The sequence below is a fragment of the Oncorhynchus gorbuscha genome, linkage group LG24, assembly GCF_021184085.1.
Source record: "Oncorhynchus gorbuscha isolate QuinsamMale2020 ecotype Even-year linkage group LG24, OgorEven_v1.0, whole genome shotgun sequence".
Classification (NCBI taxonomy): domain Eukaryota; kingdom Metazoa; phylum Chordata; class Actinopteri; order Salmoniformes; family Salmonidae; genus Oncorhynchus; species Oncorhynchus gorbuscha.
The window spans coordinates 2,450,394-2,472,528 of record NC_060196.1 but is presented as its reverse complement, the minus strand read 5'-3'; the positions used below and the strand labels follow the sequence as shown (position 1 = coordinate 2,472,528).

At 46.5% G+C, this 22,135-nt stretch overlaps 1 protein-coding gene across 2 annotated transcripts; it reads left to right on the top strand.

Annotated features, from left to right (window-relative positions):
- The first annotated feature begins 645 nt into the window (after positions 1-645).
- LOC124012655 (dual specificity testis-specific protein kinase 2-like) lies at positions 646-21,900 on the top strand. Of its 2 annotated transcripts, none has more exons than XM_046326516.1 (10): positions 646-843; positions 1,429-2,083; positions 13,034-13,155; positions 13,720-13,768; positions 14,134-14,280; positions 14,721-14,803; positions 15,605-15,695; positions 16,450-16,533; positions 17,274-17,360; positions 18,547-21,900. In XM_046326516.1, exons 2-10 carry the CDS (start codon positions 1,898-1,900, stop codon positions 19,741-19,743), a joined length of 2,046 nt encoding a protein of 681 aa, XP_046182472.1. In that variant the 5' UTR covers positions 646-843; positions 1,429-1,897; the 3' UTR covers positions 19,744-21,900. The 2 variants fall into 2 exon arrangements, with proteins under 2 accessions (XP_046182472.1, XP_046182471.1); XM_046326515.1 differs by having other exon boundaries at positions 1,402-2,083.
- The last annotated feature ends 235 nt before the right edge of the window (positions 21,901-22,135 follow it).

Sequence of the window (22,135 nt, the reverse complement as noted above, 5' to 3'; positions counted from 1 at the left end):
CTTTCTGACGTCATGATTTGACCTCGTCTATTTTCCGAGTTCCCAGTTGTTTTGAACGCGGCATTAGAAGTATCTTTCACTTTGAGCTGTCAGACTTTCATGTGCTCATTACAAACTGATGTGGATGGTCGGGGGAATTTGTCATGCTCAGTGAGGTAATGTTTTGCCTCCTGGTGGAAGCTATGGTGCTTTTGTTTTGTCCTGTAGCCTAAGGTTTTTATGTGTCCAGGATAAGGAAAAATGCAGCCTATACACAAACGCATTGTTTTGAATGTCCACTGACATCCCAACGGTTAAATATGCAATAAAATATGTTTTATTCAAATGAGCTTTCAAATTCTGCTACTTGCTTTAATGTCAAAAGAGTATGAATTTGCTTAGAAACATATTTATTTCCAGAATCTTTAACCTGACCATATTTTTGAATATCTGCAGTAGTTTGAGCTCATCATCAGGGTTTTCAGCGAGGGGCACCATTGCTTCAAGTTCCAGCGTGTACAGTAAAAGCAGCAGTGGTACAGTGTAACAGAATAATACAATATTAAAAAGAAAAAAGTGTCATTGCAGTGACACTTCCGCTTCACGTTATTTTCTCTCAGGCCCCGCCCCGTGTGTCGTCCAATCAAAGAGCTCGTTTAGAAGCGCTTCAAGAGAACATTATTATTATGGTTGAGAGATCGACGGCAGTGGGAATCAGACCAAGAAACGGATCGAAATCCACGGTAGATTTACCGTCAATAGACCATCTGCAGTTATTGTAACGATCGATTATTTTATTGTGACTGTTTTGACCGAGAAGCCAACACAATTCCTACATCATCCGATACTGCTTTGCAAAGACAGGTAAACCGTTGGATATCCGGCTTATTCGGCCATTATAGCAATCATCCAGGCAGAAATCCCCCCGGTAATGAATGTACGGTTGTATTCTGAGCGAGCTCTTCCATTATTAACACTACAGTGTCTGATGGAAAGTGCAATCAAGCTCGTTTTATTTTGATGATCTGTTTTGCAGCAATGAATATTTTCGCTGTTTATGTCAGTCAGCTTAATTCACCAGCTCTATTTGTCAAGTGGAGAGGAGCGGGCAGCTGAGGGCATGGTTTATCGCCACACAAGGTGCTTTAGTAGCGGCCGTCTGCTACAGCAACATTGGATCCTATGAACACCCCGTAGGATCGGGATTAATAATAGGGCTACAATGTAGCTAGTGTTGATTAATTGTAGCCGAACATATTCAGAATAATATATTGCAATGAGGTGGTGCTGAAAGAGTGCGATAGAAAAATTAACAAGAGGGGGAATGGCTGACCATAGTTGAAGGTTTTCCCTTTGACTTGGATGAACTATAAACTATAACGAATAGGCTGTTCTTAAACGACTTCCTTCTCTCCCCGACAGTGACAGCTGTGGTCTTTTTGCATGCAGCAATAGGTTCCATCGCCGCTAGGACGAGCCTGCATCGACTGAGACATTGTGATAGGCTGGCTATAGGAGAAGGAACCGGCTGCATGCACCTCCGCCTCCCTCCTCCAACGTCAGCAGCGAGGACGGTACTGTTCAGTGCCTGTATCACCCGTTAACGGGATGACGAAGTGAACCAAGCCTCCTCACGCACCGAACGCTGGATTCCGCATGAGGACTGAATGAGTGGAAAGAGAGGGAGACAAGAGGTGATGGCGATGCTGATCTAGTGAGGAGAAGGGAAAGCCTATTCATTTCCCGATTGATTTATCAGGACCTTAACAGCCGACACGGGGTCTCTACCAAGGTTTCAACAACCAATTAATCCCCTCGCACGACGGACGACATTTGCCATTCCGAGGCGATGGGAACCGCGCGTAGATGCCGGACTGCGGTTTAAACGTGCACGTGTCTCTGTGAAAGCGCGGCTGTGATGGAGCACGACGAAAGTAGCGACGCGGAGGTTGCTGCCGAGCCCCTGCTGCACGGTATTCACGCGCCCAATCGGATCAGGCCCTCGTCGTACCGGGCACTGCGGAGTGCCGTTTCCAGCCTGGCGCGCATCGATGACTTCGTATGTGAGAAGATCGGGTCAGGGTTCTTTTCAGAGGTCTTCAAGGTGAGTCTTCAATGCAAGTTATTAACAAAACCTATTCATTAATTACTGTATAATATTATATTGCAATGCTTAAAAAACTATGTATAGCCTCCTTGTATATATATGCAGCATACTACTACTTCTGCAATGACCCATGAGGTCTGAACCTTGATGGCACAGGAAGTAGTAGTGTGCCCACCCTTTGACCAAGGGCATCACCTCCTCAAGTCCAGCTTGCTACACAAGGTTCATCATAATTTACAGGTCTACAGGTCACACACAGGAAAATATGTGTAGGACTGTTGACGGCAGACATCACAACCTTGTTATTCTCAGAATAGATGACAGACCACCCTATGACTCCCCGGAGAGACACATCTCATTAGTACAGCTGCTAGGATCTAGCTACATTACACATAAGTCATTGGAGGAAGGCGTCTTCTGTAGGGGGAGCCGCGCCGCTCGGTCTGAACATTAAAGCACGCGAGTATAGAGAATCATTGTACCATCTAAGCCGCTGTGCACTGCCAGAGAGGTGTGTGTCTCAGTGGTACTGTGCCCTGCCAGAGAGGTGTGTGTCTCAGTGGTACTGTGCCCTGCCAGAGAGGTGTGTGTCTCAGTGGTATTGTGCCCTGCCAGAGAGGTGTGTGTCTCAGTGGTACTGTGCCCTGCCAGAGAGTTTTGTGTCTCAGTGGTACTGTGCCCTGCCAGAGAGGTGTGTGTCTCAGTGGTACTGTGCCCTGCCAGGGAGGTGTGTGTCTCAGTGGCACTGTGCCCTGCCAGAGAGTTGTGTGTGTCTCAGTGGTACTGTGCCCTGCCAGAGAGTTGTGTGTGTCTCAGTGGCACTGTGCCCTGCCAGAGAGGTGTGTGTCTCAGTGGTACTGTGCCCTGCCAGAGAGGTGTGTGTCTCAGTGGTACTGTGCCCTGCCAGAGAGCTGTGTGTCTCAGTGGTACTGTGCCCTGCCAGAGAGGTGTGTGTCTCAGTGGCACTGTGCCCTGCCAGAGAGTTGTGTGTCTCAGTGGTACTGTGCCCTGCCAGAGAGTTGTGTGTCTCAGTGGTACTGTGCCCTGCCAGAGAGGTGTGTGTCTCAGTGGCACTGTGCCCTGCCAGAGAGTTGTGTGTCTCAGTGATACTGTGCCCTGCCAGAGAGTTGTGTGTCTCAGTGGTACTGTGCCCTGCCAGAGAGGTGTGTGTCTCAGTGGTACTGTGCCCCTGCCATGCCAGAGAGGTGTGTGTGTCTCAGTGGTACTGTGCCCCTGCCATGCCAGAGAGGTGTGTGTGTCTCAGTGGTACTGTGCCCTGCCACAGAGGTGTGTGTCTCAGTGGTACTGTGCCCTGCCAGAGAGGTGTGTGTCTCAGTGGTACTGTGCCCCTGCCATGCCAGAGAGGTGTGTGTGTCTCAGTGGTACTGTGCCCCTGCCATGCCAGAGAGGTGTGTGTGTCTCAGTGGTACTGTGCCCCTGCCATGCCAGAGAGGTGTGTGTGTCTCAGTGGTACTGTGCCCTGCCAGAGAGTTGTGTGTCTCAGTGGTACTGTGCCCTGCCAGAGAGGTGTGTGTCTCAGTGGTACTGTGCCCCTGCCATGCCAGAGAGGTGTGTGTGTCTCAGTGGTACTGTGCCCCTGCCATGCCAGAGAGGTGTGTGTGTCTCAGTGGTACTGTGCCCTGCCAGAGAGGTGTGTGTCTCAGTGGCACTGTGCCCTGCCAGAGAGGTGTGTGTCTCAGTGGTACTGTGCCCTGCCAGAGAGGTGTGTGTCTCAGTGGTACTGTGCCCTGCCAGAGAGGTGTGTGTCTCAGTGGTACTGTGCCCCTGCCATGCCAGAGAGGTGTGTGTGTCTCAGTGGTACTGTGCCCTGCCAGAGAGGTGTGTGTCTCAGTGGTACTGTGCCCTGCCAGAGAGGTGTGTGTCTCAGTGGCACTGTGCCCTGCCAGAGAGGTGTGTGTGTCTCAGTGGTACTGTGCCCTGCCAGAGAGGTGTGTGTCTCAGTGGTACTGTGCCCTGCCAGAGAGGTGTGTGTCTCAGTGGTACTGTGCCCTGCCAGAGAGGTGTGTGTCTCAGTGGTACTGTGCCCTGCCAGGGAGGTGTGTGTCTCAGTGGTACTGTGCCCTGCCAGAGAGGTGTGTGTCTCAGTGGCACTGTGCCCTGCCAGAGAGGTGTGTGTCTCAGTGGCACTGTGCCCTGCCAGAGAGGTGTGTGTCTCAGTGGTACTGTGCCCTGCCAGAGAGGTGTGTGTCTCAGTGGTACTGTGCCCTGCCAGAGGTGTGTGTCTCAGTGGCACTGTGCCCTGCCAGAGAGGTGTGTGTCTCAGTGGTACTGTGCCCCTGCCATGCCAGAAAGGGGTGTGTGTCTCAGTGGTACTGTGCCCTGCCAGAGAGGTGTGTGTCTCAGTGGCACTGTGCCCTGCCAGAGAGGTGTGTGTCTCAGTGGTACTGTGCCCTGCCAGAGAGGTGTGTGTCTCAGTGGTACTGTGCCCTGCCAGAGAGTTGTGTGTCTCAGTGGCACTGTGCCCTGCCAGAGAGTTGTGTGTCTCAGTGGTACTGTGCCCTGCCAGAGAGTTGTGTGTCTCAGTGGTACTGTGCCCTGCCAGAGAGTTGTGTGTCTCAGTGGTACTGTGCCCTGCCAGAGAGGTGTGTGTCTCAGTGGTACTGTGCCCCTGCCATGCCAGAGAGGTGTGTGTGTCTCAGTGGTACTGTGCCCCTGCCATGCCAGAGAGGTGTGTGTGTCTCAGTGGTACTGTGCCCTGCCAGAGAGGTGTGTGTCTCAGTGGTACTGTGCCCCTGCCATGCCAGAGAGGTGTGTGTCTCAGTGGTACTGTGCCCCTGCCATGCCAGAGAGGTGTGTGTGTCTCAGTGGTACTGTGCCCTGCCAGAGAGGTGTGTGTCTCAGTGGTACTGTGCCCCTGCCATGCCAGAGAGGTGTGTGTGTCTCAGTGGTACTGTGCCCTGCCAGAGTGGTGTGTGTGTCTCAGTGGTACTGTGCCCTGCCAGAGAGGTGTGTGTCTCAGTGGTACTGTGGCCTGCCAGAGAGGTGTGTGTCTCAGTGGTACTGTGCCCTGCCAGAGAGGTGTGTGTCTCAGTGGTACTGTGCCCTGCCAGAGAGGTGTGTGTCTCAGTGGTACTGTGCCCCTGCCATGCCAGAGAGGTGTGTGTGTGTCTCAGTGGTACTGTGCCCTGCCAGAGAGGTGTGTGTCTCAGTGGCACTGTGCCCTGCCAGAGAGGTGTGTGTCTCAGTGGTACTGTGCCCTGCCAGAGATGTGTGTGTCTCAGTGGTACTGTGCCCTGCCAGAGAGGTGTATGTCTCAGTGGTACTGTGCCCTGCCAGAGAGGTGTGTGTCTCAGTGGTACTGTGGCCTGCCAGAGAGGTGTGTGTCTCAGTGGCACTGTGCCCTGCCAGAGAGGTGTGTGTCTCAGTGGCACTGTGCCCTGCCAGAGAGGTGTATGTCTCAGTGGTACTGTGCCCTGCCAGAGAGGTGTGTGTCTCAGTGGTACTGTGCCCTGGCAGAGAGGTGTGTGTCTCAGTGGTACTGTGCCCTGCCAGAGAGTTGTGTGTCTCAGTGGTACTGTGCCCTGCCAGAGAGGTGTGTGTCTCAGTGGTATTGTGCCCTGCCAGAGAGGTGTGTGTCTCAGTGGTACTGTGCCCTGCCAGAGAGGTGTGTGTCTCAGTGGTACTGTGCCCTGCCAGAGAGGTGTGTGTCTCAGTGGTACTGTGCCCCTGCCCTGCCAGAGAGGAGGAGAGGACTGTGTGATTACAGGAGAACAGGTCGCGCTCACTGCTCACACTAAGCTGATTACCTCTCAGGCTCTCACAACCTCTGTGTGTGTTTCTGTGTGTGTGTTTACAGTGTGTGCATCTTCAATTTTAACTATAGCATCTTCACTGTGAACTGATGGTGAGCACATCAGTGTGTGGGGACTTGTGTGTGTTTGTTTTAAAACCTCAAGGTCCGTGACTGCTGTATAAATGCCCATGTCGTTATCACAGACTATTAACATGACAGTCAATGTGTTCACTGGGCCAAGATACAGTACATTACCGATACACAACATCAATGTGATCACTGGGCCAAGATACAGTACATTACTGATACACAACATCAATGTGATCACTGGGTCAAGATACAGTACATTACTGATACACAACATCAATGTGATCACTGGGCCAAGATACAGTACATTACTGATACACAGCATCAATGTACAAATCTGCTTAGGCTACAGGCCTGCAGAACAGTCAAATGACCAGGCATTAAAAGCATTAGATGCCTGAGCTCCAGTGTGGTATTTGCCTCTGTTGAAGGCATTTGTTTTCTATATTGGCCAGTTCTACATTCCATTGTGCTTAATGATCTTTAGCTCTTCATTCTCTAAGCTCTGAACCTCTCTCTCTCTTTCTCTCTCTAGTTAGGTGGGTCTGCAAATACAGTCCAACCCTTCATTTGTTTGCACACTTCAGTTTGTCTTGGATAAGAGCCTTGATTTCCTTCCTCCATAAGTTAGTCACATCCCCAATGGGTGGAACTTATTGTGTGTGTGTGTGTGTGTGTGTGTGTGTGTGTGTGTGTGTGTGTGTGTGTGTGTGTGTGTGTGTGTGTGTGTGTGTGTGTGTGTGTGTGTGTGTGTGTGTGTGTGTGTGTGTGTGTGTGTGTGTGTGTGTGTGTGTGTGTGTGTGTGTGTGTGTGTGTGTGCGTGCGTGCGTGCGTGTGCACCTCCCAGTATGTAACGGTTGTACTTTGCTTCTGAAGAGTGTTATCATCATGCTGTCAGAGTGGGAAGTATTTATTCAGTTAGTCATAAAACTCAACTTGGAGATGAAACATTTAAGGTTAAATATATATTATGACCTCATGCATGTTGTGGGGCAACTTCCTGATAACAGGCATCAACGACAATAGAATTCAAATATACCAAGGCTGACACGATTGGCTCGTTCAAATGTTTACGCCCTCCACTGAGGCATGCTAGAGAGACAGAGGGACTTCTCTGACCAACATCCCATTGACAGCCCAACTAGCCAACATCTGAATGTTATTCCTAACCTTAACCAAACCCTATCTCAACCTTCATTTTAACCAATCAACATTAGTTTGCTGGTCAGCCACGTCCCTTTAGTTTTTCCCTGAGGCTCAGTTGGAAAGCGGCATTGGAAACAGTCTTGGTGGATCAGCATGTTGTGGTTGTTGATTTCTTTCAGTAGGAAGTAATTCACTATACAGGGATTGGAATGGGGTGATATTTGGGAGGAACACTACGTTTAATGCTGTTCACTAGATCTGATTCTCAACCTGCCATATGCGTCCCAGGAGTGGCTTCATTTACATTAGGCCCCAGATTTAATCTCTCTCTCTCTGTCTCTGTCTCTCTCTGTCTCTATATCTATCTCTATATCTATCTCTCTATATCTATCTCTCTATATCTATCTCTCTATATCTATCTCTCTATATCTATCTCTCTATATCTCTATATCTATCTCTCTATATCTATCTCTATATCTATCTCTCTATATCTATCTCTCTATATCTATCTCTCTATCTCTCTATATCTATCTCTCTATATCTATCTCTCTATATCTATCTCTCTATATCTCTATATCTATCTCTCTATATCTATCTCTCTATATCTATCTCTCTATATCTCTATATCTATCTCTCTATATCTATCTCTCTATATCTATCTCTCTATATCTATCTCGAGATCAATGACACAATGCTCATGCCGTCAATAGTTCATATTCACCAAACATTTGATTAGCCAACATCCTGTTCTTGCCTAATTCACCCTGAATGATCCTGATTGATTAGAATACAAGTCAATGATACTAAAGCTGACCATGTTTTGCATTGGTCTTTGCAATGGAAATAGTTTTACAGCCCATGTTTTAGTCCCACAACCAATTAGTTTACATTTTAAGAGTTGACTGGTGTGGTTTTGCTCGAAAGTGTTTGGAGGGTGTGTGTTTGTGTTTGTGTGTGTGTGTGTGTTTTAAGAGGCTGAGACTGTCCTGTCTATGTTGTGATGTCACAGTGACGGTACCCTGGATTTGTGCAGATCAAGAGGGGTGATGGGAAATCTAGAAATCCTATTAGTGCGGAGCGGCTATTAAATACACACAATATGTTCTTCCATCCTCATGGGGACCTAAATATCCATTCACAATCCATTCACAATCCTAAATATCCATTAATATCCATTCACAATCCTATTTTCCAGAACCTTAACCTGTAACCCTAAACCTACCCCCCCCACCACCACCACACACAACACACACACACACAGTCTGACTCAAGCAAAAAGCCACACATAGGTCTTCAACCAATCATTGTCCATAACGCATGCCACATGCTAGTACATATGCACCACTTACACACTAATTGCAACTAACACATCCACCTCCTTTCTCTTCCCCCCTTCTCTCTCTCCCTCTTACACACACAGTACCAGATCTACTATTAACTGTGTCCCCTCACCTCCAGGTAGAAGTTTCCATAGCCCTAAGCACAGATCTAGGATCAGCTTGCCCTCCTCAAACTCTGTACTAGACCATTAAGGGGGGGGTTCTAAACTGATCTTAGATCTGTATAGGAAGGAGCAACTTCATCATACTCCAGGTTTGTGTTCCTATCCCACCTGAACAAGAGAAATATCTACAGTTGAAGTCAGAAGTTTAAATACACTTAGGTTGGCGTCATTAACTCGTTTTTCAACCACTCCACAAATTTCTTGTTAGCAAACTATAGTTTTGGCAAGTCAGTTGGGACATCTACTTTGTGCATGACACACAAATTGTTTACAGACAGATTATTTCACTTATAATTCACTGTATCACAATTCCAGTGGGTCAGAAGTTTACATACACTAAGTTGACTGTGCCTTTAAACAGCTTGGAAAATTCCAGAAAATGATGTCATGGCTTTAGAAACTTCTGATAGGCTAATTGACATCATTTGAGTCAATTGGAGGTGTATCTGTGGATGTATTTCAAGGCCTACCTTCAAACTCAGTGCCTCTTTGCTTGACATCATGGAAAAATCTAAAGAAATCAGCCGAGACCTCAGGCAAAAAAAATTGTAGACCTCCACAAGTCTGGTTCATCATTGGGAGCAATTTCCAAACGCCTGAAGGTACCACATTCATCTGTACAAACAATAGTACGCAAGTATAAACACCATGGGACCACACAGTCATCATACCGCTCAGGAACGAGACGCGTTTTCTGTCTCCTAGAGATGAACGTACTTTGGTGCAAAAAGTGCAAATCGATCCCAGAACAGCAAAGGACCTTGTGAAGATGCTGGAGGAAACGGGTACAAAAGTATCTATATCCACACTAAAACGAGTCCTATATCGACATAACCTGAAAGGCCGCTCAGCAAGGAAGAAGCCACTGCTCCAAAACCGCCATAAAAAAGCCAGACTACTGTTCGCAACTGCACATGGGGACAAAGATCAAACTTTTTGGAGAAATGTCCTCTGGTCTGATGAAACAAAAATAGAACTGTTTGGCCATAATGACCATCGTTATGTTAAGAGGAAAAAGGCGGAGGCTTGCAAGCTGAAGAACACCATCCCAACCGTGAAGCATGGGGGTGGTAGCATCATGTTGTGGGGGTGCTTTTCTGCCGGAGGGCCTGGTGCACTTCACAAAATAGATGGCATCACGAGGAAAGAAAATTGTGGATATATTGAAGCAACATCTCAAGACATCAGTCAGGAAGGTAAAGCTTGGTCGCAATTGGGTCTTCCAAATAGACAATGACCCCAAGCATAATTCCAAAGTTGTGGCAAAATGGCTTAAGGACACAAAGTCAAGGTATTGGAGTGGCCATCACAAAGTCCTGACCTCAATCCTACAGAAAATGTATGGTCAGAACTGAAAGTGTGTGCAAGCAAGGAGGCCTACAAGCCTGACTCAGTTACACCAGCTCTGTCAGAAGGAATGGGCCAAATTTCACCCAACTTATTGTGGGAAGGTTGTGGAAGGCTACCTGAAACGTTTGACCCAAGTTAAACAATTTAAAAGCAATGATAACAAATACTAATTGAGTGTATGTAAACTTCTGACCCACTGGGAATGTAAAAGCTGAAATAAATAATTCTCTCTACTATTATTCTGACATTTCACATTCTTAAAAAGTGGTGATCCTAACTGACCTGAGACAGGGAATGTTTACCAGGATTAAATGTCAGGAATTGTGAAAAACTGAGTTTAAATGTATTTGGCTAAGGTGTATGTAAAATTCTGACTTCAACTGTATGTAAGAATACCATAGTACCCTCCAAGCTCATCACTAAGTTGAGGGCCCTTGGTCTCAGCCCCTCCCGGTGCAACTGAGTCCTGGTCTTTTTGACAGGCCGACCCCAAGTGATATAGATGGGCTACAACACCTCCGCCACGCTGATCCTCAACACGGTGGCCACACGGGTGTTTGGTCAGCCCCCTTCTATACTCTCTGTTCACCTATGACTGCGTGGCCATGCAAGGGGAATGGGAAGGTTTGGTCGGCAGGGATGTTCTTGCCCCATGTTCTAGCGATTTGTGTGGCTTGCCGGGCGCAATGCACGCTGACACGGTCACCAAGTGTACAGTGTTTCCTCTGACACATTGGTGCGGCTGTCCTCCAGGTTAAGCGAGCATTGTGTCAAGAAGCAGTGCGGCTGGGTTGTGTTTCAGAGGACACACGGCTCTAGACCTTCGCCTCTCCTGAGTCCGTATGGGAGTTGCAGCAATGGCACAAGACTAACTACCAATTTGGATACCACAAAATTTTAAAAAATTAAAGGAAAAATTTAAAAAACGATTACAATTATTTGTATTTATTTTTAAAGACATCAAAAAAAAGGTCCCTTCACATAGACAGTGTGGTGAAGAAGACACACTGCCCGCCCTCCAGGACATCTACAGCACCGGTGTCACAGGAAGGCCATGAACATCATCAAGGACCTGATCCACATCCTGTTCACCCTGCTTCCATCTAGAAGGTGGAGACGGTACAGGTGCTTCACAGCTGGGACCAGGACCAAGAGACTGAGGCCATCAGACTGTTCACCCTGCTTCCATCTAGAAGGTGGAGACAGTACAGGTGCTTCACAGCTGGGACCAAGACCAAGAGACTGAGGCCATCAGACTGTTAAATCATCTCCACTAGCCGGTCTCTGCCCAGTACCCTGCCCTGAACTTTAGTCACTGTTACTAGCCGGCTACCACCCGGTACTCTACCCTGCACCTTACAGACTGCACTGGTCACTTTACATTGGTCACTTTAGTAATGTTTCCATACTGTTTTACTCCCTTTATATACTGTATTCTAGTCAAGACTCATCCTATATACCTACTGTTGTACACACCTTTTCTACTCGTACACTGTTCACAATGCCAGGTTCAAGTTAGTCCCACCCTGTTTCGGTCCACTTTCTGCCATTTAGTTTCTAGTGAAACTATGGTTGTCTTTAGTGAATACCACCCAGTCCTCTTTCTCACCATCTCTATGGTTGTCTCTAGTGAATACCACCCAGTCCTCTTTCTCACCATCTCTATGGTTGTCTTTAGTGAATACCACCCAGTCCTCTTTCTCACCATCTCTATGGTTGTCTCTAGTGAATACCACCCAGTCCTCTTTCTCACCATCTCTATGGTTGTCTTTAGTGAATACCACCCAGTCCTCTTTCTCACCATCTCTATGGTTGTCTTTAGTGAATACCACCCAGTCCTCTCTCACCTCATCTCTATGGTTGTCTCTAGTGAATACCACCCAGTCCTCTTTCTCACCATCTCTATGGTTGTCTTTAGTGAATACCACCCAGTCCTCTTTCTCACCATCTCTATGGTTGTCTTTAGTGAATACCACCCAGTCCTCTCTCACCTCATCTCTATGGTTGTCTCTAGTGAATACCACCCAGTCCTCTTTCTCACCATCTCTATGGTTGTCTTTAGTGAATACCACCCAGTCCTCTCTCACCTCATCTCTATGGTTGTCTTTAGTGAATACCACCCAGTCCTCTTTCTCACCATCTCTATGGTTGTCTTTAGTGAATACCACCCAGTCCTCTCTCACCTCATCTCTATGGTTGTCTTTAGTGAATACCACCCAGTCCTCTTTCTCACCATCTCTATGGTTGTCTCTAGTGAATACCACCCAGTCCTCTTTCTCACCATCTCTATGGTTGTCTTTAGTGAATACCACCCAGTCCTCTTTCTCACCATCTCTATGGTTGTCTCTAGTGAATACCACCCAGTCCTCTCTCACCTCATCTCTATGGTTGTCTCTAGTGAATACCAGCCAGTCCTCTCTCACACCTCATCTCTATGGTTGTCTCTAGTGAATACCACCCAGTCCTCTCTCTCACCTCATCTCTATGGTTGTCTCTAGTGAATACCACCCAGTCCTCTCTCTCACCTCATCTCTATGGTTGTCTCTAGTGAATACCACCCAGTCCTCTTTCTCACCATCTCTATGGTTGTCTCTAGTGAATACCAGCCAGTCCTCTCTCACCTCATCTCTATGGTTGTCTTTAGTGAATACCACCCAGTCCTCTCTCTCACCTCATCTCTATGGTTGTCTCTAGTGAATACCACCCAGTCCTCTCTCTCACCTCATCTCTATGGTTGTCTCTAGTGAATACCACCCAGTCCTCTCTCTCACCTCATCTCTATGGTTGTCTCTAGTGAATACCACCCAGTCCTCTCTCTCACCATCTCTATGGTAGTCTCTAGTGAATACCACCCAGTCCTCTCTCCCACCATCTCTATGGTAGTCTCTAGTGAATACCACCCAGTCCTCTCTCTCACCATCTCTATGGTAGTCTCTAGTGAATACCACCCAGTCCTCTCTCTCACCATCTGAGAGAGAGGAGCCATTGTAATGAAATAAAACATTCTTAACTGACTGATCTAGTTAAATAAAGGTTAAATATTTTTATTTTAATAATAATCTCTATGGTTGTCTGAAGCAGTGCTGCTCTCTGTCTCCCCCTACAGGTGCAGCACAGGATCACAGGCCAGGTGATGGCCCTAAAGATGAACACTCTGGCCAGCAACAAGGCCAACATGCTCAGGGAGGTCCAGCTCATGAACCGGCTCTGCCACCCCAATATACTCGGGTATGTCTAGAGCCACACACACACACACACACACACACACACACACACACACACACACACACACACACACACACACACACACACACACACACACACACACACACACACACTGCATGCACAATGTACACACTTGGCTATGTGCAGTGCATATTGCACAGCTGCCCTGTCACCCTCGCTCAGACCATTTATTAGTAGCACTGTGTTGTTGTCACAGATGGAAGGGGTTCTTATAATCTTTGTGGTAGTAGCCTACCTTTGCTGTGGATAGAACTTGCGTCAACTCTCAGCAGCACCACCCAAGGGAAAAGACACAACTGCTGTCAATTAAAAACAACATGTAATCTGGAAAGACGGACAGGCAGAAAACTAGCCTGTAAAATGGTGCAAAACCATTATCAGAACAGAGGACAGACACACACAAACTCTCTTCAAATGTAAGACATTATTGGAATCATTGAAACCGCTTGTAAACTAGGTTTGAAATCACATAGTTGTTTTTAGCTGTGTAGATGATGTATTCTGGATGTATTCAGTGTGTTTTGAATGCTCTCCCTCTCTGCTCAGGTTCCTGGGAGTGTGTGTACAGGAGGGCCAGCTCCATGCTCTAACTGAGGTAAACTCATCCGGATTCTGTCTCTCTGGAGGGAGTCCTTGCATTTTATCTTCCAGAGACAATAGTGTCCATGGTAACAGAATTGGCTGTATACACTGGCCATAAAAATTAATGAAGATGAGGGTTGCGTTCCATTTAAATTAAATTTTACACAGGCCTGCAAAGAACATAGGCTAAGGTCTCTACAGAGTATTACGTCCTTACAACGCCTATGGAAATGTTTAACGTCTCAGGAACCACATCAATTTAATGTAGGGTTAATGATCATGTAATAGGTGTGGGCATGCACAGAATCTGTCTGTCTGGAATGGACTCAATCTCATTAACTGTGTGTGTGTGTGTGCTGTTGTCATGGTTACCTACAGTACATCAACGGGGGTAACCTGGAGCAGCTGCTGGACAGTGACAGGTATCTGTCGTGGTCGGTGAGGATGGGTCTGTCTCAGGACATCGCCTGTGGCCTGCAGTACCTCCACAGCAAGGGCATCTTCCACAGAGACCTCACCTCCAAGGTAGGAGATAAGAGCATATAGGGGACCAGACAGACACAATAACTCTTCCCTTCATGTCATCTTGCATTAATTGTTAATTTAATCTCACACACACAATCATATGCTCTCTCTCCTCTCTCCCCTCTCCTCTCTCCCCTCTCCTCTCTCCCCTCTCCTCTCTCCCTCTCTCCCTCTCTCTCTCTCTCCCCCTCTCTCTCTCCTCCCCTCTCTCCCCCCTCTCTCTCCCCCCCTCCCCCTCTCTCTCTCCCCCTCTCCCTCCCTCCTCCTCTCTCTCTCCCCTCTCTCTCTCCCCCTCTCTCTCTCTCCCCTCTCTCTCCCTCTCTCTCTCCCCCTCTCTCTCCCCTCTCTCTCTCCCCTCTCTCTCTCCCCTCTCTCTCCCCCTCTCTCTCCCCCTCTCTCTCCTCTCTCTCTCTCTCTCTCTCTCTCTCTCTCTCTTATAGAACTGTCTGGTACGCTGTGAGAATGGTGTATTCACTGCAGTAGTGGGAGACTTTGGTCTGGCAGAGAAGATTCCAGACTACAGGTTAGTACTGTGAGAATATTCCAGACTACAGGTTAGTGCTGTGAGAAGATTCTAGACTGCAGGTTAGTGCTGTGAGAAGATTCCAGACTACAGGTTATTGCTGTGAGAAGATTCTAGACTGCAGGTTAGTGCTGTGAGAAGATTCCAGACTACAGGTTAGTGCTGTGAGAAGATTCCAGACTACAGGTTATTGCTGTGAGAAGATTCCAGACTACAGGTTAGTGCTGTGAGAAGATTCCAGACTACAGGTTAGTGCTGTGAGAAGATTCTAGACTGCAGGTTAGTGCTGTGAGAAGATTCCAGACTACAGGTTAGTGCTGTGAGAAGATTCCAGACTACAGGTTATTGCTGTGAGAAGATTCCAGACTACAGGTTAGTGCTGTAAGAAGATTACAGACTACAGGTTATTGCTGTGAGAAGATTCCAGACTACAGGTTAGTGCTGTGAGAAGATTCCAGACTACAGGTTATTGCTGTGAGAAGATTCTAGACTGCAGGTTAGTGCTGTGAGAAGATTCCAGACTACAGGTTATTGCTGTGAGAAGATTCCAGACTACAGGTTAGTGCTGTGAGAAGATTCTAGACTGCAGGTTAGTGCTGTGAGAAGATTCTAGACTGCAGGTTAGTGCTGTGAGAAAGTTCCTCTAGATTACAGGAGGACTATATGACTGTCTCCCCATATTCCCATCATGACTGCACATATAGCCTACAGTCTAGATGAGTTAGTTAAATGCATTGTACATTCTATTCTGTTTTTAAATAAATGTGTTCTATATGAATGTATTATTTTCCTCTCCTCCAGTGACGGGGTTGATCAGCAGCCTCTGGCCGTGGTGGGCTCCCCCTACTGGATGGCCCCGGAGGTGCTGAGAGGAGAGCTCTATGATGAAAAGGTACTAACAGAAGTACAGATAGACATTTCACTGGATGTATAAATATGAAGCATCCGGTTGGCGTTTCCAGTCACTAACAAATATGGTGATGAGAGGAAGCCCAGAGGACGGCAGTGGGAGAAGATGGATTTTGGCCGACATTCTGTTAATTTACTCATCGATGAAACAATACTTTTCTGTTCCCACAACTACAATCTGTTACGAAAAGAGTGGACAAAGTTTTGTAGACTTTACCCTTTGCCAGAGTTGTATTGTTTAGAAGGAGTGCAAAGGCGAATTGAGTTATTGCACACGTGCACTACAGAGTAGGCGTTACCTAATGAACATATGCAAATGCATGGTAGAACGAGCCAATGGGATCTCATTAGCTCATGCTTGGCTCTGCCCACCTCCTTGCTTGTTCTGCCCACTATGGCTCATTTGTTTCCATTGGAAACGACAGGCTGTGGTTTATCTTAGTTAAGTTATACAAATCTTTGACAGTAGTCAACTGTTTCCTGGCTGTTATCTCACTGGTCCGGGTGCATCATTATACGAAGCAAACACAGTAATATAATGAAACAGTACTCTGCCATAAAACAATCTGGAAGGACAACTGTTCCATGTTCCTGCTGTGTTTTTCTGGTTGTGTCTAGTGGGTCCTGCTAATATGTATGTTTCTGGCAAATGACCAGACTCTTCCAAGGTGTATTATTGTGAATATTTCAAGTGAGATGTTATTGATTAGATGTGATTGGCCGACTCTGACCCCTAGGTGGATGTGTTTGCCTATGGAATCATCCTGTGTGAGATCATCGCCCGGATAGAGGCTGATCCGGACTTCCTACCTCGCACTGAGGTACACACACACACACACACACACAACCCCACAGTGTATGACAGGCACACAGTTAACCAATGCTTTTCCTTTTTCCCTGATCACACAACCCTAAATCAATGGTTTCATACTATCACACAACAAACTGACAGTGTAAACCCTTAATCCAAACCCTTTCTACACCACTTTTTTTCCACTTTGACCCAGAAAATAAGTGCCCTCCCTGTCCTTATTGCACATTATCACATGTAACTGCAGTGGAAGACTTAGATATTTAATCACTGCAGTACAGGGCAGCAGTTCCAGCTACATGTGAGGTTTAAAGTGGAACTGACAGTGTTTTCACTACTGTAACGACTAGAGGTCGACCGATTTAATCGGAATGGCCGATTAATTAGGGCCTATTAATTGTCTAAACACAAGGCTGCATTTCCTCTCCATATTTATTTTGACTTAGTATACAGTATGTAATTCCCAAATATTCTAAGAATGTATGACGATGTGAAAATGTGACTAAGTGCTCGCTTGTCAGAAATCTTCTAAAAAAATCTGTCATTTTTCCTGGGGGGACTATACTGTATGAACAGATTTGAATGAGATTTCATGTTGCTAAAATACTGTCAGTTCCACCTTAATGAGTATAACTCCTTCACAGTGTAGTTCTCCATCTAGTTGATATGATGGAGAACCACAACATGTACATTATTTTAACCTAGTCGGCTACATTAAAAGATGATGATGATGATCCTCTGTGTGTGCAGGACTTTGGACTAGATGTGGATGCCTTTGAGAGCCTGGTTGGTGACTGTCCAACACCATTCCTCAACCTTGCAGTCCTCTGCTGCAATGTAAGATGCAGACTGACTTACAGATTGGCTGACTTCATAATAATGACATGCATTAATGACTCTGTGTACATACTTACTGTAAATGCACAGATTGACTGACTTCATAATAATTGCATGCATTAATGACTCTGTGGACATACTTACTGTAAATGCACAGATTGACTGACGTCATAATAATGACATGCATTAATGACTCTGTGTACATACTTACTGTAAATGCACAGATTGACTGACTTCATAATAATGACATGCATTAATGACTCTGTGGACATACTTACTGTAAATGCACAGATTGACTGACTTCATAATAATGACATGCATTAATGACTCTGTGGACATACTTACTGTAAATGCACAGATTGACTGACTTCATAATAATGACATGCATTAATGACTCTGTGGACATACTTACTGTAAATGCACAGATTGACTGACTTCATAATAATGACATGCATTAATGACTCTGTGGACATACTTACTGTAAATGCACAGATTGACTGACGTCATAATAATGACATGCATTAATGACTCTGTGTACATACTTACTGTAAATGCACAGATTGACTGACGTCATAATAATGACATGCATTAATGACTCTGTGTACATACTTACTGTAAATGCACAGATTGACTGACTTCATAATAATGACATGCATTAATGACTCTGTGTACATACTTACTGTAAATGCACAGATTGACTGACTTCATAATAATGACATGCATTAATGACTCTGTGGACATACTTACTGTAAATGCACAGATTGACTGACTTCATAATAATGACATGCATTAATGACTCTGTGGACATACTTACTGTAAATGCACAGATTGACTGACTTCATAATAATGACATGCATTAATGACTCTGTGGACATACTTACTGTAAATGCACAGATTGACTGACGTCATAATAATGACATGCATTAATGACTCTGTGTACATACTTACTGTAAATGCACAGATTGACTGACGTCATAATAATGACATGCATTAATGACTCTGTGTACATACTTACTGTAAATGCACAGATTGACTGACTTCATAATAATGACATGCATTAATGACTCTGTGTACATACTTACTGTAAATGCACAGATTGACAACCTAAAACCAACCATACATTCAAAAAGTATGCACTGTTTACACTCTTCCTGCTCCCCTCACTCTGTTTCTCCCTCTTTCTCAGATGAATGCAAAGACACGTCCCTCGTTCTCTGAGATAGTGGTCTTGCTGGAGGGGATGGAGAGAGGAGAGGAGGAGAGGAAGACGGCCATCCCTCTGGGCGATTGTCTCTCCTCAAAACCCCCCACTGGCCACATCAGCCCCTACCGACGACGGAGTTCCCTCTGTCGCCCCGGCGACCAGCAGTTGTCACGGAGCCAGTCTGAAATGCTTCCACCAACGACGCCCCCACTCGGCACCCTGGCCCGGGTCAACCCCTTCTCCCTGCGGCAGGACCTGAACGGGGGCCGCATCAAGCTCTACGACACCCCCAGCAAGTCTGTCATCTCCCTGACCTTCACCCTTCCCCAGCAGCCTGACACCTGCGCCTCTCCCCCCCTCAGGGGAAACCTCTTACTCCGCGGGCCCCCCCGACGCTGCCAGTCTCTCCCCTGCACCCCCGAGCCGGGGCGAACCCTCTCCCTCCTCCGTGACCCCGACCTGCAGCGCTTGGGGAAAGAGGAGGGGGAGGATGAAAGGAGGAAGGAGAAGGGAGGTATGGTGGAGGATGAAAGGAGGAAGGAGAAGGGAGGGATGGTGGAGGACGTGTCAGATGATTCTGGGCTGCCTCTGGACCTGGTGTCTCTGGGTCCTCTGGAAGAGGAAGAGGAGGAAGGTTTTTCTCTGGGGGAGCCTATGGACTGCAGCAGGTCTCCTGACACACTAGAGGGCGCTGTCCCTACACCAGGGAGACATCTACTACACCCAGCCTCGTCCTCTTCCTCCCTGTTTCTGCAGCCGAACGGCTGGCGTCACCCAGTCTCCAATGCCCCTTCCTCCCTCCCTCCTCTCCCTCATCTGGACAACAACAACATCTCGGCGATGGTGGTCGTCGGCCGTCCGATTGGCTGGAGGGCTAGCGGCTACCGCACCGCAATCCCGGGCCCCCCTGCTGGCCCCGCCCCTGAACAAGATGAGGTAATTTCCTGTCCGGGCTGCTGTCTGATTGGTCTGAGCTTTCCATCCGTGTGCCTGAAGGGGGTGCCGACCCCTCGCCGCGTTCCGCCCCGACGACCCTACCGGAACCTCAACGGGGGGGGCATCAGTGACCCTTCAGCTGCCACGGCAACCAAGGGACTGCTTTGTTGCGGGGCGAATGGTCTCGCTCCTCCGACTGCACCTTGTGTGCCTGGGCTACCCCTACCAGAGGCACAGACTTAGGAAGGGCTCCCCCTAGTGGGCTGACTGGCCAACAACAACATTAACACCAGTGACATTACTGAGACTTTGACTGGTTTTGTGTATTGTCGCTATTACTATTTATTATTACTATTAGGAACTTATGATGTTGATTACTACTACTACCTGAAGTGTGTGTGTGTGTGTGTGTGTGTGTGTGTGTGTGTGTGTGTGTGTGTGTGTGTGTGTGTGTGTGTGTGTGTGTGTGTGTGTGTGTGTGTGTGTGTGTGTGTGTGTGTGTGTGTGTGTGTGTGTGTGTGAGGAGTTGGGGACACTGGTGGTTGTATTGGGAGTAACAAGGGAGAAGCACAATAGGAAACCAGAAGTGGGTTATTGATGTGAGATCTTATATATTGGTTGTTGACCTGGTGGCATTTGAAAATGTCATTGTGTCGCTGGTTTGTTCACTCACTTTCTGCACTCTGAATCTTTCTATTTGATTCCTACTAATGATTTTTCACTGGTCTGGGTGGTGCTTGAGATTTGTATTGAATTCAAACAAGTGCTTCTTCTTCCCATAACCCACTATGATCCAGGTATCCTCTCAGTGTGTGTGTGAATTTTTAACAGCTTGTGTATCTTTGAAACAGCAGGAAAAGCAATTCTCCTTATTCTCCTAGCTTATTTACATATTGTACTGATTATTTCACTCTAAGTTCTGTCTGTGTGTGTCAGAGGGAGAGAAAGTGTGTGTGTGTATGACTGAATGACTAAGGTTTGTCCCTTGATGTCTGTTTTGAAATGTCAGTGGTTTGCAGGTCATTTCCCCGTACCCGTGTGTGAGATTAGAGAACTGTGTAATCATTTAATATAAAGTTAGTGAGTTGAACATAATCTTTACTATAATGTTTTTTGACACCATTGATGAGAATCACTCCACTCTTCATTTCATAGGGCTACTGGTTCCGTACCTGTTGAGGTTGACTCCCTGTATATGAAATGGCACCCTATTCCCTATATAGTGCACTACTTTTGACCAGGGCCCACGGGGCTTTGGTCAAAATAGGATGCCATTTTGTCTGTTGTCCCCAGAGCTTAAGGTGTGTTTGTCTCCCTCTGCTGGCCTGGAGGACCCGGGCATACCAGGCCATTGTGGCTCACAGGCTTTGTCTCTTCCTTTCGTCATAACCCTTTCCTTCTACGAGAAGCTATACATGACCAGACCAGGGAAAACTCCAGGCTTCAGTTATAGACCTGGAGGTTTTCCTAGACGGGTAACTTTGTCAGGAAAAAGTCCCAGCCATATATCATATCAACTGATATGAGGGGACTGAAAAAGGTTTATGGCTATGCTATTAACATTTCTAACCAGTTCTAACCACTTAATCTAGCTAGTGATCTGTAGGAAAGGAGGAGGAGGAAACATAAACAAGTGTATTGGGACGTAGCCAGTCACACTCAACTGTACTGGCCAGAGAGTCTCTTTGTTACTGCACGGTTTAAACAGCATGATTTACAGAGTCTGGACAACTGTGTGCATCCATCCAAATAATTCCACTGTTCTGTCCCATATTGATGATGTCATAATGACAATGGTACAAACACCGACCCATATGTCCATGGAACAACCGAGGGAGTGTAATGCACTTTCTTTTTTAAAGCTGAGAATCTTGTTGATTTAACATTATTTATGAAATCATGTATGTAGCTAACTAGTAAACCCTTCTGCTGGCTGGGATGTTGGTTGGTCTGTTGCTAGTTGGAATAATAAATTATTATTATGGAAATCTGTGTCTGTTCCTTTCCGGGAACAACCCTTCCCCTTTAGACACTTGTAGAGATCTGAGAGGACTTGATAGGATGCATCAATATAGTCATAGCTCCACCTTGTCCTCTGATGGAATTTCACCATATTGCTTAAGCCTGTCCAACCCTCTCAGATCTCCACCAGTTCCTATAGGAAGGGGTTGTTTCTGGACAGGGGCTCTGTTTCTACTAGAACCCATCCTCTACATGCAAGACACTGATCAGACCCCTTGATTTTTTCCCCCGTATGTTATTACGTTGCAGCCTATGTCTAAAATGGATGAAATGGTTTTTTTCCGCATTAATTGACTGTACACACAACACTCCATTATGACAAAGCAAAAACAGGTTTTTTGACATTTTTGCAAATGTATTAAAAATAAACTGATGTCACATTTACATAAGTATTCCGACTCTTTACTCACTACTTTGATGAAGCACCTTGTCACTAGTGTAGAGAGGAGGAGGCAGTCGCAGGTTTAGAACTACTACATTTATTTAAGCACCATTTCTTTTATATCCTATGAACTTTACATGTTGGTGCTCATGGGTCCTTTTACATGGAAATGCCCAGAGGTGACTGATGCCTTTGTTTCCACGGCAGCTGAACCATTTCAACACCATGATC

Bases quoted from the DNA above. Each gene is read 5' to 3' on its own strand.
- LOC124012655 (XM_046326516.1), top strand. From the start codon at position 1,898: ATGGAGCACGACGAAAGTAGCGACGCGGAGGTTGCTGCCGAGCCCCTG. The intron at 2,084-13,033 runs GTGAGTCTTCAA...CTCCCCCTACAG, and splicing joins TCTTTTCAGAGGTCTTCAAG to GTGCAGCACAGGATCACAGG. The intron at 17,361-18,546 runs GTAAGATGCAGA...CCTCTTTCTCAG, and splicing joins TTGCAGTCCTCTGCTGCAAT to ATGAATGCAAAGACACGTCC.